At 40.8% G+C, this 26,644-nt stretch overlaps 1 protein-coding gene across 1 annotated transcript; it reads right to left on the bottom strand.

Annotated features, from left to right (window-relative positions):
- Nucleotides 1-18: 18 nt before the first annotated feature.
- Nucleotides 19-24,669, bottom strand: ZNF367 (zinc finger protein 367). The gene is made up of 5 exons (XM_081263488.1): nt 23,357-24,669; nt 12,211-12,361; nt 9,388-9,507; nt 4,150-4,288; nt 19-1,647 (listed from the first exon to the last, which is right to left on the bottom strand). Exons 1-5 carry the CDS (start codon nt 24,251-24,253, stop codon nt 1,425-1,427), a joined length of 1,530 nt encoding a protein of 509 aa, XP_081119614.1. The 5' UTR covers nt 24,254-24,669; the 3' UTR covers nt 19-1,424.
- Between the last annotated feature and the right edge of the window lie 1,975 nt (nt 24,670-26,644).

The following is a 26,644-nucleotide window of genomic DNA, read 5'->3' as shown; positions in this document are numbered from 1 at the left end:
AAAGAAGCCACCTTCTGGATAAGGTGTGAACTGCACTTCAACTCAAGAAAAAAAAGGTGCTGAAGAGCCCATCTTTCCCTCTACTACTCTTGAGGTTCACTCCAATTAAGCAATCTGTAAATTACCATGCTATGCATGTCATTTAGTTCAGCCCAAAACAAAAGCTGAAACGATGGAGGTTTTTGCCTATGTAAAGGAGGTGGACTGCTCAGCTCTTGATTTTCCTGTTCATGCTTCAGTACATAAAGTGGTGTTTAATAACTTCATCTATTTGGAAAAAAACCACCACACAAGTTAACACACTTGCAGTTTAAAACTAGTCCAGAAGCCTACATATTTGAGTAGCTAATATTTTCTGCAGTGTTTAACTCATAGCTAAATTTAGTGAACACAAAATAGCTTGGCATGTTATTCTGAAGTAAAGCAAGAAGGTGGCTTTATGCACCGAAAATATAAATACGGAGGCTTCCACTTGCTAATAATCCTAAAAAGCAGTACAACTAAAATTTAGTGTTTGCTAACAAAAGATCTAAAACATTTCACTACAAAACAACCCTGTAGATGTCCCTTTTATTAATAAAAATCCAAGTGCCAAATCTCATTACAGGGCCCATTGTATATATAAAAAAAAAAATTACCAATTACCATGTTACCTAGACTTTGCAAGATTAATCACTCAATTTCAGCAAATGTGAAATGTGCAAAAGTTCCCCAGTTAACATGCTAGGAATGACAAGTGCTTCTCAAACTTAAACATTATAGTGAGTTAGAAAGCCCCAGAAAGATAAGAATAAGACTGATTTTACTCCAATTTTGAAAATTATGAACTACTGTGCATCTTACCAAGATCCTCAAATATCTGATTTCTTCCAAGTCCATAACTTAGAACATCATCCCAAATAGTCAGCTTCCCATTTCTCAAGCCTTATTGGACACGCTATTTTGTAATTTAAAATATATATCTTACATATTTCATACTTTCTTGCTTCAGTGTTTACAGTATTGTTAAACATATTAATATACATTGTTAAAAATGATCTTATAAATAGTCTCTTTCAACCTTCTTTGGCTATTTGTACCATTCTGTTTTTTTCACAAGTGTCTTATTCAGAAAGTGCTTCCTGTGAGAACTGCTTCCAATGAATGCATTAAACTTGCAAAATCTAGCTTCCCACAATATGTAGTTTTCTACCCTGTACTATGCAGTCCATATTTACAAAATATTTTAAACTTTACATCCAATCCATTTCCATATAAAAAAAGTGCAATTCTCTCTCACCCCATACTCTGGGGCAATGACATTCTTCATGAATTTCTACAGAATAGCAGCCTATGATAAGCAAATAAGGTGCTTAGCTTATGCCCAAGGATCTACTTTGTAAGTACATGGGCAGTACTTCTGTACAGTGGAGAGTCTGTGCAGGCTACTGGCGGAGCGGTGCCCCCGTCAGGTTGGCCAGCTCGATGAGCGCCAGGGCCCCGTGCAGGCGCTCCCGCTGCTCCTGCAGCCGGCGCTGGGCGCCACTCTTCTCATCGTCCTCCTCATCAGACTGGAGGAACTCCAGAGGGTCCTGCTGCTCCTGGTCAGCCTTCTGAGCCAGCTTGCCCTTCAGGGCGGGGGCGCGCTGCTCTCTCGTCTCCCAGTACCTGGGTAAAGAGCAGGCACGTCAGCTCTGTGGTTGACAAATTCCCAAGAGTTACTTCTGGTTAAACAAAGTTCTTTAACACAGTATTGCTTTTCTGTGTTCCAGTTCTAAAGTGAGTTCACATATATACTTTCCATTTACAAAGGGAAAATAACTCAGAAAGAAGTGATGACTCTGGCTCATGCTTCTGTAATCAAAACCTGGCAGTTCCAGATTTTATGCTGGACTCTCTAATCATGAGTTTTTACCATTAAACCACAGCTGCTCTCGAGCTGGGGAGGTAGCTGAGTGGTAGAGCACCTGCCTAGCCTGTATAAGTTCCTGGATTTGTTCTAATACTAGAGATAAAAAACACACAAAAAAACTGCCTTAAATCTCATGAGAAATGGACTAGAGTAATACAGAAATATTAGGGGGAAAGTCATTAGAAACCTCATTAGAAACCTATCTAGCTGAGAGCAGTAGCACTCACCTATAATCCCTGCAATTTGGGAGACTGAAGCAGGAGGATAAAGTTTGAGGTTAGCCTCAGCAACTTAAAGAGTACTGGGTTCAATCCCCAGTACCAAAAAAGTACCAAAAAAATAGTCCACAGAAGGATGGCCACTTCTGACAGAGTTGACTATGTAAAATATTAAATTTCCAAAATATGACAGAAGGATTAATATCTGTAACATACAGTTTCAAAAACTTAACAATACTACCCTTATTCAACCATATGAATGACTGATATTCACAAGAGAAAATTGATATTTAAATGACAGCACCATTATATACAAAAATATCCATATAAAGTCTTGTGTATTAGTGTTCATAATAACTTTATCTGTAACAGCTAGAAACAACCCAAAATGTCAACAGGCAAATGAATACACAAGTTAAGATGTATCCACACAATGGATTACTAGTCAGCAACAAAAGGAATGAACTGCTGACACACTCATTGTGGATCCATCTCAGAATACTTAAGTCAGAAGCCAGACGAACAGGACATACGCTGACTACATTTGTATAAAATTCTAGAAAATGCAAACCAGAAGTGACAGTAGGTCAGTGTTTGGGGGCTAGGGTGGGGGAGTTACAGAGGGGCTTGAGGAAACTGGGAAGTAATGTTCAAGTCCATCATCTGGACCCTGGTGATGGTCTCAGGTGTAGACATATGTCAAGATGTATCAAGTTGAACATTTCAATTATATACAATTTATTATGTCAATTACACAACAACAGAGCTGTTTGAAAATCTCATACAAAAAGCAATTACCAGATTTCAGAAAATCTAGACTACTCAATCTAGGAAAGTACTGGTAATACCTATAAGAGGTATATAGGAAATGCAGTGACTTCAGTGTGACCTGAAGGACGACTAGGAAGTTTAGAAAGGTCAGCAGGAACCACGTCCTAAAGGGCTTTAAATGCCCCTGGAGGTTTAGGCTTTAGCCTGAGGGTAATATTGGCATTTTAGAGACCTCCCTCTGGTAACAGAACAGAGAATGGATTGTGAGAGTTCAAGTAGCTAAACTTGAGCTAGCCAGGAGGCAGAGTCACTGACAGGACACACACCGAAGACCAGTAAGTTTCTGGCTTGGGAAAAATTAGAATCAGGAGAAAGAAGAGTACTATGGTTTGGGTAGATACCCCAAAAGGTTTCATGTGTGGGACAGTATGGTGATGTTGAGAGGTAGCTTAAGTTTTAAGAGCTGAGACCCAATACAAGGTAATTAGGCCATGGATTTGCTGCCTTAGAAGGTATTAATATAGCTCTCTCGCAGGACCTGAGTTAGTCCCCTAAGAGAGTGGATTGTTATAAAAACAAAGAACTTAGCTCCTGAATCTCTCTGGCTTCCTATCTGGCCACAGGTGTTTCCACTGTTATGATTCCATCTGCCATGGAGCCCTCACCAAGAACAAACAGATGGGGCTGCCTCACCTTGAATTTTCAACCTCCAACATGTCCACTAAATAAACCTCTTTCATTTAAAATAGCCAGTCTCAGGTATTTTGTTATAGTAAGAGAAAATGGACTAATAAGGGAAGGGAGGAAGTGATGGAAAATTTTAGTTTAAGGGCCTCAGGGATATCGCATTTAAATAGAAAATTTCTCTGCATTTGAGTAATCAAATTGTATTTTCAGATTCCACTATTTGATTCTTATATGATTTATCCTCAAAAAACATGCAGTTTATCCATTCCACTACTGATTAACATTAATAAACTGTGGTAGGCCCTAAGGACACCCCAGGGACAAGACAAACATTCCTGTCCTCATGGACCTTCTAGTCCAGCAGGGAAAGTAGGCAATAAACAAATGTGTGATGGATGCTTTGAAAGGGAAAATAGTGTGTTATATAAGCATCTATTAAATGGGTCCAAGCCTGTTTGTTTTGGGAGCTATTTCAAGTTATTTCATAAGATGTACAGAAGCAACATTTGAAATAAGAACATTCTCTAACCCAGACCCAAGCCCAACAGGCCCACTCCCAGGGACTAAGCATGGATGCCTTACTTTGCCAGCCACTCGGCAGCAGCCTTGTTGTCTGCAGCCTGGTGCTTGCTCAGTGTGTCCGTAGGCTCCTCTCGCTTCAGTCTGGCATAAGGGTGCTTTGGACAGTGGCGGTTTGCATGAGTGAATCTGCTCAGGCAGCCTTTAAAACACCAACGGAACCACTTGTTAGAACCTGGATATCCAACAGATGCCTCATTGGTATCCAAGCAAGGTTACCTTTAATTAAATGAAGACAGTGAGCTTCAACAGGCTAGAACCAAACAAGCCTCTGAATGGTCTTAGCAATGCCAGTGGGGGGACAGGAAGACAGCTCTGATACAACTTAGTCATCGCCATGTACATGTGCCAAGCCCCACGAGAAATGCAAGTCATAAACACTGAACACCTCAGAGCTGAGAATTCCATTCTTGGAGTCTATCACAGGAAACATCTCAAGAGATGCTCAAAGCTATAAGTATAAAAACATTCCCTCAACTTTGCTAGTGACAAGCAAATTTTAAAAACTGGTCAAATAGATATTGGATGTGTAACCCTGAGGTCATCATTGTGCATAAACTAGTATACTATGTAAAACTATAGTTATAGCAATAGGGTAGAACCATGCTGAATTTCAAATATAACCATAAAAATGTGCATAAGAAAAAAATCTTTAAAAATTGTGATTAAAAAATTATGTAAGAAAATATGCTTTCTTCACGTAATAGTTAAAGAATTTAAAACCAACATAAAGGCAAGCTCTACACTTACTTTTAAAGATTTTCTACTCCCTACAACTAAATGTGGTATTTTTAATTGCCTTTTAAGGTTTTCATCTGTAAAGAATACTTTATTTAAAAATCAGTCATTTCCAAGATTTTCAGCATGGGTCACAATTAACAAAAAAAAAGCTTTATAATGTTTTAAAAAATTTATGTCAAAAATTTCTCCATAGGGCTTGGGTTGTGGCTCAGTGGTAGACCGCTCACCTAGCATGTGCGAGGCCCTGGATTCAATCCTCAGCACCACATAACAATAAATAAATAAAATAAATGTACTGGGTCCAACTACAACTAAAAAATAAATATTAAAAAAATAAAAAATAAATTTAAAAAATTTCTCCATAGACTCCGCTGCTGAGCTTAGCCACAACCCATTCAAGAGACAGTGGATCGGGGCTGGGGATGTGGCTCAAGCGGTAGCGCGCTCGCCTGGCATGCGTGCGGCCCGGGTTCGATCCTCAGCACCACGTACCAACAAAGATGTTGTGTCTGCCGAGAACTGAAAATAAATATTAAAAAAAATTCTCTCTCTCTCTCTCTCCCCCCCTTTCCTCTTTCTTTAAAAAAAAAAAAAAAAAAAAAGAAGAAGAAGAAGAAGAGACAGTGGACCTTGCTCCACACACAAAAACCCTGCTCCAACTTCCAAAGTACTTCAACACTGAGAGTAAGGGAGATGAAAAAAAATCCCAAACCGACAAGCAGACCCCACACAGGAACCACCTGGGGAGGAAGGCGCCTAAGGTTCCACTCATGGACATTTGTTCCCACAGCAAAACAGAGAAAGCCTCCAATATGAAGGCTCAGAGGAATCCAGAGTTGAGCAGCTCTCCAAGAATGACCTAAATCAGCAGCTCTACAGTGGCAAACAGAGAGGCACTGGAGCTTAAACTTCACACTTGGATAACACTGAGCCTGTATGTTGAAGCTAATATACAACAACAGCACAGGACAACCACTCACCAAAGAATCCTTGATGGAAGAAGACTCCATCAAAACATGCCAGTCTAAGACCTCTGAAAACTTGAGTAAACAGTCTCCCCCTTAAATTTACAATTCCCTAAGGAACCCACAGATATTGAAAGAATGAAATTCCAAAGAAAGACTATAAAAAATTGATTATTAAAAGACCTAAGGAATTAATTAAGAGAGCACATATAGAAAATGAAATACAATTTCAGTAAAAAGCTACAGATTCTGAACAGAAACTAATCAGAACACCCGGAAGTGAAAGATACAATAAAATTAAAAATTCACTTGAAAGTACCATAAAAGTTGGATTACGGTGCTGGGGTTGTGGCTCAGTGGTAGAGCACTTGCCTTACATGTGTGAGGCACTGGGTTCGATCCTCAGCACTGCATAATAAATAAATAAAATAAATAAACAAAGAAATAAAGGTATATTTTTTAAAAAGTTGGATTACATAGAAAACAGAACATCAGCCAGGCGAAGTGGCACATGCCTGTAATCCCAGCAACTTGGGAGGCCAAGGCAGGAGGACCACAAGTTCCAAGCCAGCCTCAGCAATTTAGTGAAAACCTTTCTCAAAATAAAAATAAAAAAGAGCTGGGGATGTGGCTCAGTGTTTAAGCATACCTAGGTTCAATCCCTGGTATCAGAAAAAAAAAAAAAAAAAAAAAAAAAGGAAAACAGGACTTCAAACCTCAAAGACAGGGTATATGAACTTTAATACTCAGTAAGTGGTTAAGAAAAAGAAAATGGGGAGACCATGATTAGAGTACACAAGAACTCGGGAACAATATTAAGAGACACTAGAATTGAAGAGAGAGTAGACACAGACTAATGGCATTAGAAACCTTTTCAGTGAAATAATAGCAGGAAATTTTCTAAACCCTAGGAATGAAAGTGACATCCCTATATAAGAGGCATCTAGAATCCCAAATAAATAAAATCAAAAAGAATCTCTAAGATACATCATAATCAAAATTCCAAACAGAGAAAACAAGAATAGAATATTAAGTCACAAGAGAAAAAACATCAGGTCACATTTAGAGATAAAACAATAAGGTTTACTTCCAACTTCTCAGCTCAGACGCTAAAATCCAGAAAGGCAAATAAGTAAATATCAAGAAATAAAATCCAGAAGGGCACGTAATGAGATAATAATCTAAGCTCGATGGAAAACAATTACCAAGATTGCTATATCCAGCAAAGTGAGCATTGAGAATTATAGGGAAATAAAAATATTCCAAGATAAGGATAAACTGAAAAAAATCATGAGCCACTAAGCCACTACCACAGGAAATACTTAAAAACAAACTAGAGAACTCCCAAATACATGAAGCTCATTAGAAGAGCAATTAAGCAAAAGAAAATTAAAACTGAATTAAATATATGAAACAAATCAAAATGGGAGGCAACAATAAATATATCTCCATAATAATTGAATATAAATGGTCTCAACTCTCTGAAAGACAGAGACTGGCAGAGTGGATTAAAAAAAAAAAAAGACCCAGGGGGCTGGGGTTGTAGCCCAGTGGTAGAATGCTTGCCTAGCACATGTGAGGCTCTGGGTTCCATCCGTAGCAGCTCATAAAAATAAATAAATAAAGGCATGTATCTATCTAAAACTAAAAATACTTAAAAAAAAAAAAAAAAAACACCATGCTGTTTGTAAGAGACTTGTAGGCAGGCATCCACAGCATGAAAATAAGTAGAAAAAGACATTCCAAGCAAATTGAGTCCAAAAACAAGCAGGAATAGCTATTGTCATATTCAACAAAGTGATTTCAAGCGAAAATCAGAAGCAGCAAGAAAGGCCACTAAATACTGGTAAAAGAAACAATCTAACACCTCTTGACATTAGGTTTCAGATAAACCCCAAAACAATAATAACAGAGGACGGCAATACATCCCTCTCACCAATAGACAAGTCATCCAGGCATAAAATAGACACTTCTGACCTAAATAATACTATAAATTCAAATGGACCTAAGAGACATCTTAGAATATTTCATCCAACAACAGCTAAATTCACTTTCTTCTCAGAAGCTCATGTAATCTTCTCCAAAATAGGCCATATTAAAGATCAAGAAGCAAATCTTAACACAAAACAAAGGGGGGGGAAAATGTATATACATATAATCCCTTGCATCTCATCAAATAAAAATGGAATAAAATTAGAAATGAACAGCAATAAATATTACAGAAACCACATAAACATCTGGAGATAGAACAATTTTTTTTTTGAATGAGGAATGGATCATAGAAGAAATGAAGAAAAATCTTAAAAATTCCTGGAATCAAACAATAGTGATAACAACACATCAAAATCTGAGACACCATAAAGGCAGTTCCAAGAGGAAAGCTTATAGAATTAAGTGCCTACATTAAAAAAACAGAGAGACTCCCAAATAAACAATCTAATGCTACATCTTGAGGTCTTACAGCAGGAACAAACTAATTACAAAACCAGTAGAAGACAGGAAATAATTAAGATCACAAACAAATTAATAAAATGGAAATAAGAGTTGGTTCTTTGAAAAGATAAACAAGATTGGTAAACCCTTAGCAAAACTAACCAAAAGAAGACAGAAGGTCCAAACCAACAGACATTTCTGAAATCCAGAGGAACTATTTTGAAAACAGGGAGCAGGGAAGGTACATTTATACATTGTTAATAGGACTGCAAATTTTGGAAAGCAGTATGGAAATTCCTCAAAAAACTAGGAATGGAACCACCATGTGATCCAGCTATCCCAGTCCTTGGTATTTATCCAAACAAACTAAAATCAGTATATTATAGTGATACATGAATATCAATAATTATAGCTGCACAATTCACAATAGCCAAGTTTATAAAACCTACCTAGGTGCCTCTGAACACACAAATGAATAAAGTAAATGTCTATATTTGCACAATGGAGTTCTACTCAATCATAAAGGAGAATGAAATTAAATGGTAAATGGATGGAGCTGGAGAATATCATGCTAAGTGAAATAAGCCAGAAAGTTAAGGGTCAAATATTTTCTCTCATATGTGGAAGTGGGTGGTGTGGGGTTGGGGGATGGAGGGGAAAGGAATTCAAAAAGAAGAAGGAATCTCACCAAAGGAGATGGGAGACCAGTGAAATAGAGGAAGGGGTTCAAGAGGGAGGGAGAAAGGGAAGACATGGAAAAGTACTAGGGAAAAAAGATCTACCAAATTTAGCTGTGCCCATGTACTGTTATACCACAATAAATCTTGTGGTACTTAGGTTTTCCATACATATATGGAATGCACTAATTAAAATAATAGAAGGGAATTAATAGAGTAGAGCAAGTCCTGGGGAAGGACACTGAGCGAAGTACATGCATGTACAAATACAGCATAATAAGCCATCTGTGAGGTATCATTATAGTGCACCAATGAAAAATAAATTGTAAAAGGAGAAAAAATCTCTCCCTCCAAAAAGCAGAGGTAAAACATATTTTAACTATTAACTAGTATCTATTCTATAAATTTAATTTCTAACACCATACCATTTTCCGAACAAACAAAAGGCTTCTCTCCAGTATGAAGACGCTGATGTGTTTTGAGCTGTCCACTTTGAACAAAGGCTTTCCCACAGTCTGGGTAGTCACACAGATAGGGCCTCTCACCTAAGAGAATATATTACATGAGGCAGTGAGTGAGAAGAGGAAGAGTCAGAGAAAAATCAACCTGGTGTATGTAGATCATGACTCCAGCCAACAATAAAACACAGGTCATAGCCCACGCAGACCAGCAAGCACTTAGATGGGTATCAGCAGCTCTCCTCTGGGGAGCACAGTGTTTCCTTAGCTCTTGGGCTTTTGGGAACCCAAGTTCAAGTCCTTGAAGTTACCACTTCAGCTTATCTATCCCATACTTTTAGCCCCATAGTCCAGTCACCAGCTCTTACTGATTCTTTACGATGTCTCCCACTGCTGCTTCCCAGGGGTATTTTCCCTGGTCAGGCTGGCATCCCCCACTGGCCCAGAAAAGATCCTCCAGCAGTCTGCTAGTGGCCTCTAGACACTTCCCTGCACAGGAGCTGTCATGGAACTCTGCTTTTTTGATACCCACAACCCATAAATCACCCCCAGCTTCGGACAACTAAAAATTGCCTGCTGACTATTCAATGGTATCCTAATATCTGCACTGTAGCAGCCTCACCAACCTCACTGGCCACAGGTGAGGGACAGGGTTGAATCCCGACTTCCCTTCTGGAGAATCATTCAGTCAGGAGGCAATTCCTCCTCACCTTGTGCTAATCCTCGAAAATCCTATATTCCCAGCCCCGAGATCTTCCCAATCCTGTGGGCTCTCAATCACTCTTCCTACCTGCCTTGGCTTCCAAATCCTTGAACTTTGTATGCCTTCATGAACTTTATGTCCTGTGTTGTTTATGTATCATAAAAGCCTTCTTCCAAAAATTCATACCACCTTATACTTCATTTAAATTCCTATAAATAACCCAATGCTAGGCTCACACAAAGTGCTCAAAAATGTTGTTTAAGCCAGGCACAGCTGTGCACACCTGTAATCCCAGCGATTCAGGAGGCTGAGGCAAGAGGATGGCAAGTTTGAAGGCAGCCTCCAAAACTTAGCAAGGCCCTAAGCAACTGAGCAAGAGCAAGATCCTGTCTCAAAATTAAAAATAAAAAGGACTGGTGATATGGTTCATTGGCTAAGCACTCCTCGGTTTAGTCCCCAGTACCAAAAAATAATTGTTCAATCTTAATTACAATTGTTATTTCTTGAAAAAAAAAGATCATTTAACCAACATATTACACACTGGTTCTTCTTAACCTGACTCAGAACAATAACAGATCATCCCCTAAATTTTTCATTATATAGAGAGATACTAAGTGGTCATGATAGTTGGATGTATCTTAATAAAACACAGGATGCAGGGGCATTATTTAAAATAGGAAGAGAAAAACTTTTTGCAAAGTACACGGTATTAGAGCTTAACTACTTGTCAGGCATGTCGGTCTTAGCTTCCGGGCGAAGCATCAGGTGACACCCAGCAGAGCAGGAGTAAGTCAGGACTGGGCCTTGGGCCTCTCCTCACGAGGCTACAGAGTCTTCACTCTTACCCACACTGGCAGCAAGCATTCTATGACTTGCAAACCAGTTTTTAAGGTATATTTCAAACTAATAAAGTTTAAAAATATATACATAAAAATTCTCAAAAGTAACTAATAAGTAAATTTTTACTAATGGAATCTAAATTCCCCTAGCCATCTTATAATGATTCAAAATTATAACTTTACCCATTTTTCAGGGATTTAATGAAGAAAACCTTATCATATTAAAATATATCTCTTCAACAAACATAAAAAAATATGAAACAAATAATCACCATAATGGGAAAAATAAAGGACCGAGGATTACAAGGCCAATTTTAGACCAGAACAGCCCAATAGACATATATTTTGAACTGCCTATAGAAGCCACTTTAGACAAGATAAAAAGAAACAGGTGAAATTAATGTTTTACTTAATCCAGTTTCTCTAAAATATTTCATTTCAACACCTAAAAATGAATTTCTGGATTATTTATTCCTCTTTTTTCATACGAAGTGTACCCTTACCTACCATCTCAATTCAGACTGCTCACATTTCAAGTGCCCAATAGTCGCATGCGCTAGCAACTGCAGTACTGGGCAACACCACTCTGTACTTTAGATAATGACAGTCTATAAACCAGTGGCAATTGGGTTTTTGACACTTCAGCTTCCTCGACTTTAAATTATTAGATGAACTATAAGGTAAATCATTCCTATGAGGCCAACTTTATAGAAAGAATACGACCCTTGATAAATTACTTTTTTGGCTCTGTACATGGTATTTAAAATGTAAGTGTATAAGTTCTATGTACAAATAAAGATGTATGAGAATCTTGGGGATACCTACTTACCATTTATTTCAAAAAAAGAAAGAAGAAAAATCAGTTCACCATAGAGTTAATGGTTAGGTCAAACTGAAAAAACTCTACAAATTCTATTAAAACATTGACCATTGCTGTTTTAGTATTTGGCCTACAAATTAACAATTACAAAGATAATATTAAGTAAAATTCAGAAGGAAGAACCAAATTTAATAAAATATGACTGTGACATCTAAATTACTATAACTTTAATAGTTACACGGAACCAGTGTTCTTAAAAACACCACTCCCCATCTACAGGAAACTGACTACGCAGTGCCTATTTTTAAAAACTTCATAAATGATACTAGTAATGTAAAGTAACTACAAACACTTTATAAGCACAGACACCAGATCAGTTTTGCAGTTAAGAATTACTTCCAGCATTCTCTAAAATGTGTTCAGCTCACCTGTGTGAGTTCTTTTGTGAGCCTGGAGCGACTTCTCCCTTGGAAACACCCTGTTACAGATGTTACATCGGATCCTGCTGGAGGAATGTTCTCCTTCATTTATTAAATCCCGGACAGTATCTGCTCTGGGTCTACCACGTCGGATTCCATCCTGTGGACAATTTGTATAAACCTTATTAAAATTTCTTGAACTCTACTCAATAAAGTCATGTATCATAAAAGATATCAATCTTTCTCGTGTGATATTAGCAAAAATGGTGAAGTAGGTGGGTCCAACAGGCCATCCGCTACAGATCACTGGAAAAATCCAGGAAAAACTATCTCAATCACCTTTGTCACAAGCCCAGAAATAGAAATTTACAGCAACTCGGTAAACACTAAGTCAAGAAAATGCCCACTTAAAACAGGAGGAAAGCTGTGCAGCACTTGTACTTGTCCTTTCTTTCTCCCTTCCCCAGAGGTGGTCCTGCAGACCACAGGCTGAAAGCTCAGTGTGGGAACTTAATCCCTGCTTCCAAAGGGAGCAGAGAATACCTTCTTCTGAAAAAACTGTCTGATTTGACCTCCATGGGGGACCCTATGGACTGATGGTAAGACATTTGTTTTTGTTCTGGAACTGTCTTTGTTCTGGAACTTTGTTCTTGGAACTCCCTTGGGGCAGAAAATTGGCTATTCAGAGGGCACTTCTCAAAAACCTTAAGACAAATAATAACCTACTGCCATCTGGAGTAAGAGACTTCAAACCCATGAAAAGCCTGGGAGAAAAAGCTGGGAGGGAGTTTCTTTGGAAAATTAGGGCATTGAAAAGTACTCAGGTATTGGGAATCCAGAAAATGACCCAAGCACCCAGGGCATGTGTCAGAAGCATGCTTAAAAAAAAAAAAAAAAAAAACTGTATAGACCCTAACATTTCACTTCTGACTGATTATCGGGCTCAGCACAAGCAGGAAATGAAGCACATTTTTCAGTGTGAGCTGTGGATGAAGCTCAGTGGTAGAATACTTGTCCAGCAAGGCTCTGGGAGGGAGGGAGGGAGGGAGGGAGGTCCAACACAAAGCTATTCTGCATTTCTTTTCCTTTTGTGGGGAATGGGAGAAAGAGGGGAGAGGAGCTCTAGGCATTCAAGGAAATCTCTCTCAAAATACTAGCTGGCTACATGCTAAAGTAACACAGCTTAGAGAATGCAACAATGAATACAAAGTTTAGAAAACTAGTTCAGAAAAATCACTAAACAACCACAACCCACAACACACAATAAAAGCAATCAATGAGGAGGAAGAATGTGAGTTCCAGAGTTACCACATTCAGATATTTTTAACAAATGTTACAAAACATGCTAAGAAATAAAGTATGGTACATATGCAAGAGAAATTAACAGGAACAGACCAAGAAGAAACACATACATTAGACTTAACAGAGAAAGACTTCAAATCAACTGTCAAATAAGCTCAGTGAGCTAAAAGAAACCATGAACAAAGACTGAAAAGAAACCAGAACAATCTCTCAACAAAAAGAATGCCAACAGGGCTTGGGTTGTGGCACAGAGGTGGAGCGCTTGCAATATAGTATGCGTGAGGGTTCGATCCTCAGCACCACACAAAAATAAACAAATAAAATGAAGGTATGCTGTCCATTTGCAACTACAAAAAAAAAAAAAAAAAAAAAAAAAAAAGAAGAGGAATACCAATAATGAGATAGGAATTATCAAAAGGAACCAAATAGATATTATGGAGCTGAAAACTAAAAAATTAAAGTGAAAAAAAAAATCCACTAAAGGGTTTATATGGCACAGTTGAGCTGGCAGAAGAATCAGTAAATTTGAAATGCTAGCTGCAATTATCGATTCTGAAGAACAGGAGAAAAATAAGAATGAAGAAAAATAAAAAGAACATAAGACACTGGTAAGACACCACCGAGGATGCCAATATACACATAAATGGAGTGCTAGAGGTAAGAGAAAAGGACAAAATGAATGTTTGAAGGAATAGTGCCTGAAAATGTCCCAAATCTGGTAAGACACAAATCTAAACATCTGAGAAGCTCAAAAGATAAACACAAGAGATCCACAGTGAGACACACTGAATCATACTGTCAGAAGACAGACTCTTGAAAGCAGGGAGAGAGAAGTGATTTGTCATGCACAAAGGGGTCCCAAGAGAGATTAATGCTGATTTCCTAGGAAAGCAGTGAAATGACACATTTAAGACAGTAAAAGAAGAAAAGTGAATAATTCTATATCCAGCAAAACTATCCTTCAAAAAATGAAATTAAGCTGGGAGCACCTGAATCCCAGCAGCCCGGGAGGCTGAGCCAGGTGGCTCACAAGTTCAAAGCCAGCCTCAGCAAAAGTGAGGTACTAAGGAATTCAGTGAAACCCTGTCTTTAAATAAAATACAAAAAAGGGCTGGGGATGTGGCTCAGTAGTCAAGTGCCCCTGAGTTCAATCACCAGCACCAAAAAAAAAGAAAAAGAAAAAGAAAGAAAGAAATTAAAGCCATTTCCATTAAAATAAAAATTCATTGCTAGCACAGCTGCCTTACAAGAGATAAAGGGAGTTCTTTAGGTAAAAATGAAATGATGCCAAGGGCTGTGACTATAGGTCAGCGACAGAGCACTTGCCTAGCATGCCTGAGGAACTGGGTTTAATCCTTAGCACCACATAAAAATAAACAAAATAAAGGCATTGTGTCCATCTACAACTACATAAAATTTTTTTAAATGAAATGATACTAGATAATAATTCACAGCCTGATTAAGAAATACAGAACACTGGGATGGGTAACAATGTAAATATAAAAGCCAGAATTATATTGTATTTTTAGCTCTTAACTCCTTTTTACTTTTCCTTATAAAAGGCATATGTCATACTTAAAAAACAATAATTATACATCCATGTTAATAGGATCCCAATGTATAAAGATATAATTTAATCTGTGTGTGTGTGTGTGGGTGTGTGTGTGTGTGTGTATACCAGGGATTGAATTCAGCTTAACCACTGAGCCACATCCCCAGCCCTTTTAATTTTTTTGAGACAGGGTATCATTAAATTGCTTAGGGCCTCACTAAGTTGCTGAAGCTGGCTTTGAACTTGCAATCTTCCTGTCTCAGACTTCCTAGTCGCTGGAATTAGAGGAGGTGTGTGCTGTGTGCTGCCACCCCCAGCTAAAGAAGTAATTTGTGACAATGTAAGGGGGTATGGACAAAGCTGTATAGGAGTAGAGCGTTTGTATACTATTGAAGCTATAATCATATTGATTCAAAATAGATTATCATAAGTTTAAAAGGTTAATAAAAATTTTCAGGGTAACCATTAACAAATTAAAAAAAAAAAGAAAGAAAGGAAGGAATTAAAACAGTACACTACATAAAAAAAAAAAACAGAAATAAAACAAACATAAGCCATAAAAATCAAATAAGATGGCAGAAGTCCTTCTTCATCAGTAATTACTTCAAAAATGAACAGGTTAAACTCTCAATTAAAAAGCAGAGATTGACAGAAATGTATTTTTTTAATGACCCAGCTATATGCTGTCCAAAAAGAGTTTCACATTAGATTCAAAACCACAAGTAGATTATAAACAAAAGGATAGAAAAAGATAAAATTTATAAATATATACACAAAAACAACAGTTCCCCAAAAATATATGAAACAAAAATTGGCACAGTTAAAGGAAGAGAGATCAAAATTATCCAGAAACTTCAAAAACCTCATAGTATATAAGGTAACTAAGCAGAAGATCCACAAGAAATATTTTCCAGAACAGACCATGTTGGACCACAAAACAATCCTCAACAAATTTTAAAAGACTGAAAGTATACAAACTATCTTCTCTGACCACATAGAATGAAACTGTAAGTCAACAGGAGGAAAACAGAAACAAATAAGTGAGAATTAAAAATTACACTTATCAGCCAGTGGATCAAAGAGAAATCACAATGGAAAATAAAATATTTTGACACAAATGGAAATGAAAACACATCAAAACTTAATTCAGGATTGGAAGACTTACTATTGATACTACCTAAAGTGAGCTTATAGATTTAATACAATCCCAATTAAAACTCCAGCACCCTTTTCTGCTTAAAGGGAAAAAAAGGTAATCTGCATGTTCAGTGGGGGATGGAGACTGACTGTTTAATGGATAGCTTTCTTTGAAGTGATAAATGTTTTGAAACTCTGCACAACATTGAATATAGTAAATGTCACTGAACTGTACATTTTTAATAGTTAATGCTGTAAAATTTCACCTTAATTTAAAATCTGAATATACCATGGACCTCAGTTAATAACATCAATATTGTTCTTTTATTGTAATTAAAGTACCACCCTAATGTAACACGTTGGCAACAGGGAAAGGGTGCAGTTCCTGGGAACATTTTCTATATATCTTTTTAAATATTTTTAGTTGTAGATGGACACAATACATTCAAAATACATTTATTTATTTATGTGGTGCTAAGAATCGAACCTAGTACCTCACACATGCTAGGCAAGTGCTCTACCACCAGGCCACAATCCCAGCCCACATTTTCTATGTATTTAAAACTACTATAAAGTAAACATTTAAAATTTTTTTTTATTTCCCAGGTAAGTTAACTTTTAACATGCCAGTTAAAGGAAAAACATACATTTTTAAAAAGCATCATGTACAACTACATGCAAAATAATTTTTTTTTTTTTTTTTTTTTGGTAACAGGGAATTTGTTTTTATTTTCTTATTTATTTATTTATTTATTTATAACCCACAAGGCACTCAACCACTGACCAGCATCCCCAGCCCTTTTTACTTTTGAGGCAGGGTCTCACTTAATTGCTAAGGGGAGTCTCAAACTGGTGATCCTACTGCATCCCTACCACAGCTGCTGGGATTACAGGTGTGTACCATCACAGCTGGAGCTTTTACTGCTTTTAATATAAAACCCTGAATGAAGACTTACAAAAGCTTTAATAACAGCTTAAACATGAAGCCTTATAAGTTACAGCAAATTTCACTTTGAAAAGCTCAATCCTTACATTCTAGGACAGCCTATGCATTAAAAATCCTTAGATTTTAAAATTTACTTTCAGTACAAGTTAATGACCTGATTTTAATCTTAAACCATGGAAATCCTAACTATTATACATTTATTTACTATTTTTGTTCTAAAAGTCAACAAAGTGTTTAAGAGTTAATGAAATCCTTACCTATATTTTCATTTGGTCTTTAGATATGGACTATGTATTAAACAGAAACCCCCCAAAATATTGATAATTGAAAAGATGTTTTCTGTTGGTAGAATAAATTTTCATTAGTTCTCAATAGTTCTTTATTTTTTAAATAATAAAGTGAGAACACTACATATCCAAAAGAATTGAAAACAGGATCTCAAAGAGATATTTGTGTACCTGTGTCCTTTGCACCAGTATTCACAATACCCAAGATATGGTGAGAACGCAAATATCTACTGACTGATAAATGGATAAAGAAAATGTGGTATGAATGGATTATAAAGTGGGATATTACTCCACCTTTAAAAAGGGATCCTATCGGGGCTGGGGATGTGGCTCAAGCCGTAGCGCGCTCGCCTGGCATGCGTGTGACCTGGGTTCCATCCTCAGCACCACATACAAAGAAAGATGTTGTGTCCACCGAAAATTAAATAAATAAATAAATAAATAAAATTCTCTCTCTTAAAAAAAAAGAAAAAAAGGGATCCTATCATGCCATAGCATGGATGGACTTTAAGGACATTAGGCCAAGTGAAACAAGCTAGTCACAGAAAGACAAATTTTGCATACTTCCATTTATATGAGGTATCTGAAGTAGTCAATTTCTTAGAAACAAGAAGTAAAATGGTAGTTGTCAGGGACTGAGGGGAGCAAGAAAAGGTAAGTTCAATGTGTACGAAGTTTCAGTTTTGTAAGATTATTAAATGCTGGAGATCTTGCATGTAGTTGGCACTAATGTACTGGATACTTAAAATGGTCCAAGTGATAAATGTTTTGGGTTTTACCACAATTTTTTTAAAAGAATGTGAGAAGACACATTATCACAATTTTAATATTGTAAAAATATTCACCCCTCTCACTGTAGGTCTAGAGAACAACTGGCCATATCACTTGCTGGTCAGTAAAATGTGAGTGAAAACAACATGTGCAACTTCTGAGCAAAACCTTTGGAAAACATCACTTGGTTCTACCATCTCTCTTCCCTGTCTTGAGACCCATCTACCCCAGGTAGGGGATTTCTTCTAGGACCTAGAATGAACAGGACGTGGAATACATGTGTATTAGCCATCACAGACATATACCAAGAGTCATGCTGAGTCTGAGATTTGGAGGTTGCATTCTGCAACTTGCTTTAGCCTACTAAGTGATTCATGCATGCCATTAATAATAACTATTGTTGATGGAACAAAGAGCTCATCAATTCTTCATTGACACTAAGACTGCAGAAGGAGGTATATAATAGAGATCTTTCCCCAATCTTAATTAATCCTCACAAGTATCCAGTTATAATGAGGCTAGGAATTGGCATGATACTTGACCTACTTGTCCACATTAGCAAATCAACTTTGGGAAATTATTGGTGGTTATCAGATTCTTTAACCTTTTTTTGGTTACGATCTTCAACTAGCCACATTTAGCTCTAGTCTTGCTTGCTAAAATTGTTAACCCAGAGCCACCAATAGAGAGATCAAGCAGGAGTAAAATCAGAGAATCTACTGCCATCGTTTATTGAGCCATGATAGTCATATGCATTGTTGCTGGTCATATATATATCAGGGACTGAACCCAGGGACGCTTAACCACCAAGCCACATCCCCATCCCTTTTTATTTTGAGACAGGCTCTCACTGGGTTGCTTACAGCCTGGCTAAATTGTTGAAGCTGGCTTCAAACCTGTGATCCTCCTCCTCAGCCTTCTGAGCCACTGGGATTACAGGCATGTGCCACCACATCTGGCAAATCTTGCTTAAAAAAAACATAAAATAGGAACTGAGAGTGTAGCTTGGTCATAGGGTGCTTGTCTAGCATGCTTTTCAGGCCCTGGGTTTGAAAGTAGGGGTGGGGGTGGTGGGGAGAGCAAAATAATAACAACTATAAGACAGCACCTATGATAAACAAATAATAGGTGATGCTCTTAAGAAATGAACTTGAAATCCAGTTAATTAAAAACCTGAGTGATACAACTCCTTTGCCATAAAAGGATTTTTTTTTTTTTAAAAAAAACAGGGATTGAACTCAGGGGCACTCAACCACTAAGCCACATCCCTAGCCCATTTTTATATTTTATTTAGTGATGGGGTTTCACTGAGTTGCTAAGCACCTCACTAAATTGCTGAGGCTGACTTTGAACTTGCTATCCTCCTGCCTCAGCCTCCTAAGCCGCTGGGATTATAGGCGTGCACTACTGCGCCCAGCATGGAAGGATTCTAATATTTTCAAATACATAAAAACATTTACTCTACTACAATTTGAATCAACTGATTCATTAATACCAAAAACTTAAGTTTAAATTTAGCTATTATTATCTCTGCTTCTAGCTTTAATAAAAAGACAAGCATGTCTAACAGGGAGGGAGACAAAGTTAACCATAGAGCTGTTTTCTAGCAACTTTTAAGGAACATTGTTTCCTCCACAAGCAAATGTCTACATTTTCCAAATGAGAAGTAAAATATACACAACATTGGCCATATACAGGTAAGGATTCACTAAATATATTCTCTTAGCTGAGAAAATAATAAGGGAAATTAACCATCTGATGGCCTCAATAAATGAATAAAGAGCATCTTTTAGCAACACAAATTAAAATAAGTAATATGAAAGAGAACCATTTTTCATTCTGGCTGTGACAATACAATAAAAACATGTTTCTGGGTATGTTGTGGCAATGACAGGAACTCATCCACAGCCAAGGGAGATTATTTGTGGAGCCTGTTGATGAGTCAAATGAAAACAGCAACACTAGCATGAAATTCTAAGAAGGAAAATGATTCCATTGCCCATAATTGTTACATACTTTAGTAAATGTAATTGAAGAACAGAATTGCAATAACTCCAGAAGGCAGGTTAGTGATTTTGAAAGTGTTTAGTCACGTGATGACTAAAAGACCTAAAAGTCCTTGACACAATCTTATATAAATAAAATCCAAATAAAGGGAAAACACAACCTAGAAGGGAAAGAAAAACAGGTCTTAGAGGGAGGCATGTGTACCTTGATGAGAAAGTGTAATTGATCCTACTTCCCTTACTTCCACATCTAGATCCAAATTTCCTGCATATCTGCTTCCTAACTCTTATCTCCCACTTCGACCTATCTTCACAATTTTCCAAGTCTCAATTCCAATTCATCCAATCATTATATACCCTTACCTAAAACATCTGAACTGATAGAGATGAGCTATAAATAGTATTTCAGAAGTCTACTTACATAGGCTTAATATTAAAAAATAATAAGTCACTATAGTCAGCTTATAGGTGATATATTCATGAGCAGTATGGTACAGGAATGAAAACAAGGGAAAGACCCCATCAGTTCTGCCACCTACCATATAATCTTAACAAGCTTGGTGATTCTTCTTTAATTTCTCCTTCCTTATCAAGTAGGCGGGATTAAATGAATTGTAATTCAGACTGTTCAACAGAGCCTAGGAGTTTGTTGTTAACATTATGAAGTGCTTACTTCATGGCAGACAATAAATGATGCTGCTATGCTAATATATTAGATTTAACATGGAGTGATTAAAAATTACTGTGTAACAATCAACTGTTTGTAAGACTACAGTCTAGATGTTTGGATATAGAAGGGGGGATGAAGGATGGGCAGTGGCCCGTCTTGACGGATGGATGGTATCTGAGAAACCATGTCCCTCCAGTCTCATGGTGGAGCTGTAACATCATGAATGTCATCCGAGTTGAGGGCAGAGGCACAAGCTGAGGCAGCAGAGGGAAGTTATACCTGCCTCTTCCCTTCCAGAATTCTACAACTTAGAAGATAACATTAATATATAATTATATAATTTTATATACCAACAGTGCTAAGCAATCTCATGATGAGAAATAAGTTGGGAGATGAAGGGTGTTCTTTTCCCAGGCAAGAGAGGCAGTGTCTAGCAAGAAAAAACAAAAGAGCAAGAAAAGCAGACACTGGGTGTTCAGAACTCAGATGTGAACACCTCCCCTGGGAGCAGAGGCAACAGACAGACATTAAATGAGCACAAATGCTCTCAAGTCCACAGCTGTTAGTGCCTTGGAGTAGCATTCTGCTCGGTTGGAGAGAGCATGTTCCCAGCACTGGCTATATTGCAAAAACAGTGTCACCCATCTTCCCAAAAAGTGAACTGACTCAATCACTACTGAGTAATTTAGACAAGCAAAACAAAGTAAAAGGGGTCAGGATTTCCTGTCTTTAGTCCAATTTGCTCACCACAAATCAAACTAGGTATACACCAGACCCATCTTTCTTAAATTGGGGAAGTTAAATGAATTTTTGAGTTGAATTTGGATTGCATCATCAATAAAGGAGCAATATAAAATCAGCTTATCAAATAATTTATAAAAGTTAAAATATGGAAGATTGTGTAAGAAAGGAACAAAGAGAACTATAAAACAGCCTTTTCACTTCTACATGTTCTTCATAACTTCCAATATATTTTACCTCTGGATAAAAGGTGGACAATGTATAAGTAAAATTCAAACCTAGGCATTTTGTTAACGACTTTTATAAAAGGTTTCCGTGACAGTCTGTTTCAGACCAAAAAGTTAATTCATTTATCTATGACAATACTAATCTTGGATAATGCAAAATTAATTACTGAATAATAAATAATCCTCCACAAACATTCAGACACCTATGCCTTTCTCTTAACTGTATAATAGAATCAAATGTGTATTTTAAAGGATTAAAACATGCAAATATGTTAGTAGAAAAATATGCCTACATGCCTAAAAATATCTAAGATGGGTGGATCCCAGCCACCTTATTAGGGCTACCTACAGTCAGCCAACAGTAACAGTCCCCTTCATTAATATCCCCCACTAGTAGCATTTCTACTCTTTCAAATTTCTACTGAAGTGTAGTCTCGAGATTAAAATATCAAAGCACCGTTCTTATAACTTTGTAGTTTTTTAATAACAATGTGAGCAGTAACAAAACGATAGTTTCGGGATTCTTGCTTCTCATGTGATGACCAAACTTGTTTCAATTTGTAAATAAGGTATCTGCCAACAGATTCACCGTATCCACTCGGTGATTTACCTCTTTAGCAAATTACTTATCTCATACAGAGATAATCGGAATCTGGTATCAACCTTTTATGGTATCATAATAGTATCAGCACCATCTACTCATCATGCTAATATTTAGGGAGCACCTTTATTGAGCACCGACAGAATGGAAGGCCTTCAAGTCGCACAGTCCACTAGATAGGAAAGGCCGCCCTGCCAGCGCTCGGGATCTAGGAAGGAAGGCACGGCCACAGAAAGGCAGCAAGACCAGGGCCCCAGAACCCTGGCCAGCTCCGGGCTGTCCCGCTGCTTGGTTGTGTGCTCGGGAGGTCATCCACCATCCTCCAGCCTCCACTGGCTGGTCTGCAGGATGTAAGTGCGCATCAGGCGGGCAACCCTCCAGCGCTACGGTGACAGCGAGCCACTAGCGGTCAGCGCCCAGTGTACCACTGTCCAGTGAGCTTCCCAGAGAGCAACAGGCTGGATGGATGAAAGGCAGCAAGGACTCAACTTCCGCTGGGAGGATGCCCCGAAGTCCCCTCCCGGACTCGGTCGTCCCCGCAGGACACCTCTGGCAGGGCGCAGCGACATCAGTGACAGCGCAGTAACCGCGCGCTGCGCTCCTTCCCGCACCCCGGCGCACCGCTGCGGGCGCCCGGCCCTCGCCTCGCTCCGCTAACCTAGCGTCCGGCGCTCCCGGAGCGCGCCGCACCTGCCGGCGGGGCGCCGCGGGTCCCCGCCGCCGGCCGCCCACGTGACGCTGTCCCCCCCCCGCGGGCGGGTTTTGGCGCGCGGCAGTGACGTCAGGGCCTGTCAGCCGCCGCCCCCGCCGCGGCCAGAGCGACCCCGCGTTGCCACTCGGCCCGGCCCCGCCCCGCCCATCCGCGGGGCAGCCGGCAGCCGGCACGCCGTTAACGGGCCGCGGCCCCGCGCTCACCTTGAGGGGGCCGCCGTCCGGGCTGCTCGCCTCCTCCTCGTCCTCGCCCCCCGAGGCGGCGGCGGAGGCGGCGGGCGGGGGCGCGCCCCGGCCCCGAGGCCCCGGGCGCTCGGCGGCGGCGGGCGGAGCCGCCGAGGCGGCTCCCGCAGCCCCCGGGCTGAGCGTCACGTTGTGTGCGTTCTCGCCCCAGCGCCACGGGTACACCATGAAGTCGCTGAAGCCGGGGCTGGTGGGCACGAGCGGCGGCGGCGGCTCCGGCTCGCCCCCGCCGCCGCACACGGGCTTGATCGGGGTCGTCCTGATGACCGACACCAGCACCCGCTTCGGGGACTCGTGGCAGAAGACGACGGGCGGCGGCGGCGGCGGCGGGTGCTCTGCCATCGGCGCCTCCCCGCCGCGGATCATCGCCGGCCGCGCCGCGCTCTCGACCCGGTCCGGCCCTCGCTCGCCCGCCCGCGCTGCTCCGCGACGCCGGCTCAGGCCCGCCGGCTCATGGCAGGCGGACACGGAGGAGCGGAGCGGCGCGGCGGGCCCGTCCGGGCAGGAAGGCGAGACCCGGCCCGGCCACGCCGCCCTCCGCTCTCTGTAATCCCGAATGCAGGTAGCGGCGGCGGGAAGCGACGGGCGGCCTGGTCTTGCGGTGACAGGAAAGCAGGACGCGCGATGCCGAGCCCCGAAAATAACAACCTGCGCCGCGGTCCCCGCTTGGGCTTTTCCCGCGTTACATTTCGCGCCTGGGCGGAACCAGCCACCGCTAGGCGCCTGCCCGCTGGCCGCTGCGGCGAGTGACAGGCCGCGCGAGCCAATGGCCGGACTCGGGCTTCTTTCTAGCGGAACGGGGCGGGGCCGGACCTGCGCGCGGGTCCCTACTGCCTCGCCATTGGCTGCCGCGCTCATATTTTTTTCTGCCGCGAGGGCCAACAGTGTTCGAAACTCTGTGGGCGCGCGCGACGTCGGCACCCGCCCACACACGCCCTCCAAGAGCCCCGCCCCACCGCCCTCCGCGGGTCGGCCTGGACCTGGACGCGGGGGCGGGCCGGGGAGGATTTAAGGAAGCTACTGATTGGCAAGGCCTGGGAAGGGGGCAGGGCCGAGGGCGGTCGTTGGTCGGCCGCAGCGCGCGTCCCGCCCCGCCCCGCTCGGCCCCACCCGCCCGTGTCTGTTGGGCCGCGTTTCCCGCGCACAGAAGTTTAAAGGGCTGGGCAGCGCCGCCCGCCCCGCCCTCGGCTCCAGCCACCCGGGTCCCGCGGCCCTGCCCCTCCCGCGACACCACCTCCTAGCAGACACGGAAGACGCTAGGGTTTTCCGTCGAGTTCTCTGCCCAGTTGCGCTCGCCGCGCGCCAGCCTGTTAGCGTCCCTGACTCGCGGAGCTGGCTGTGAGCGCGGCTCCGCGTCCCTGTAAGAACGCACTCAGGCCGGGGTCCCCGAGTCCTCGCGGCCGCCGCCGCGCCGCGGGCACAGACCCAGCAGGTGTCGGCCCTGGCATCCTGGCGGGCACACCGCCACCTGGAGGGTCCTCCCTCTCTGCCGCGCGCGGAGCAGCCGCCAGCCGGCCTCCCCCTGCCCTGGTCCGCGTTCCGCGCGGACGCGCCCGCCTCGGGGGCCGGCCCTGCCCACACCGTAAGAAGGGCCATCTGGCGAGCCCAGGGCCAGCGAGGGCTCGCACGGTTAGCACAGGACGCCCAGCCTCCGGTTCGGTGCCGTGTCCCCGGGGCCATTTGTTGGCTGAATGAGCGAATACCCGTGGTTCAGGGCCGGAACCGGTCATCGGAGCACAACTGCTCGGTAGTCGGTGGCTCGCTCCCCTCGCTGTCACAGCCCTGCCCGATGTAGCCACTCTTGTTTAAAAGGAGAAGCCGTGCCCAGTGGTGCTCATCTGTGATCCCAGGGGCTGGGGAGACTGAGGCAGAAGGATCCCAAGTTCAAGGCCAGCCCCAGCAAATTAGCGACCCCTAAGCAACTTAGTGAGACCCTGTTTCAAAAAAACGAAAAAGTGCTGGTTAAGCGCCCCTGGGTTCAATCCCCAGTACCAATAAATAAATAAGGAAACTACTGAAATGGACAATTTTCAAGCTTAAAAGGAAGGCAAAATAGGCAATAGTGTGATACTATTTATGTAATTTTTTTTAAAGTGGGGAAAATATAAATACTTTTTTCTTTTAGATACACAAAAGACATCTGGAAAGATACACAAGAAACATCTTGGTTGACCTCATGGAGACAATTTTTTAAAATATTGTTTAGCTGTGAAAGAACCTTTATATGTGGTGCTGAGAATCAAACCCAGTGCCTCACACATGCTAGGCAAGTGCTCTACCACTGAGCCACAGCTCCAGACCCATGGAGGGAAATTTTTAAGTGGCTGGGGAACAGAAGGGAAAGATTTTAAAAGATACAACGTATAGTGCTTTGTATCTGTATAACTTTGACCCAAGAAAAAGTATCTTTTCAAGAAATAAAACAGCACATAACTCCATTTCCCAGAGACCTAATGGGATCATAGCTTCTATCTACTGATACACAATATGTGTGGTCACTTCCCTTAAATTCTGCTCTATGATTCTGAGTTAAATATTATTATTACCATCTTACAAATGAGGAAACTTGAGGCTTGTCCAAGAACATAACTCAATAATAAATCCCTCAAGATGGCTCTGAAAACAGCTTTAGGATTATATCTCAGTCTACCAAGCACACAGAGGAAAGGGCTGATAAACAGGCTACATAGATTTCTGAGTCCCATCCCATGTTTCAAAACTTTCTCAAGTTTTAGAGGCAAATCCAATTTGATACTTTAGTAAGAGATCTAGAGAGCTGAAAGTTCAATTCTTCTCCATTAATTAAGTAAATATTCATTTTGTGTTTATGATTTGCTGTCTCATAATTGTACCATATTCTTCTGAATCCATTGGAAAGAAAATACAAACCATCTATTTAATATTTGAAAGGAGTGGAAAGAAAAAAGTGATACCCATCATGGACACTTAAGTTAAAGCAAGAGCCAGAGAATAAACACCATCCAATGGTTACTGTTTAACATTCACAATGTGCCCAGAGTGCAGGACACTGACTTAATGCTTCTAAAAATTGCCCTTCGTCAGCAGTAACCTGGCAACCCCACTTCACTCTCTGCCACCAGACATGAAAGGCATGCCAGGAAAGTGTGAACTGGACTGAGGGTGATTCCAGGATTAGAGCTGAGCTCATGCAAGATCTTTGCCTGTTTGGCTCCACTTTCTTGCAACTAGGAAGCTACCTGAAAAGTGTGGGTAGTATTCGTGATGTCT

The sequence above is a fragment of the Spermophilus citellus genome (assembly GCF_964194105.1).
Source record: "Spermophilus citellus genome assembly, chromosome: 12".
Classification (NCBI taxonomy): domain Eukaryota; kingdom Metazoa; phylum Chordata; class Mammalia; order Rodentia; family Sciuridae; genus Spermophilus; species Spermophilus citellus.
The sequence above is the reverse complement of the archived record's forward strand: the minus strand, read 5'-3'. Positions and strand labels throughout refer to the sequence as shown.

Bases quoted from the DNA above. Each gene is read 5' to 3' on its own strand.
- ZNF367 (XM_081263488.1), bottom strand. From the start codon at position 24,253: ATGAGCGCGGCAGCCAATGGCGAGGCAGTAGGGACCCGCGCGCAGGTC. The intron at 4,289-9,387 runs GTATGGTGTTAG...GGTGTTTTAAAG, and splicing joins TTTTGTTTGTTCGGAAAATG to GCTGCCTGAGCAGATTCACT. The intron at 1,648-4,149 runs GTAAGGCATCCA...CTCTTTACCCAG, and splicing joins GCTGCCGAGTGGCTGGCAAA to GTACTGGGAGACGAGAGAGC.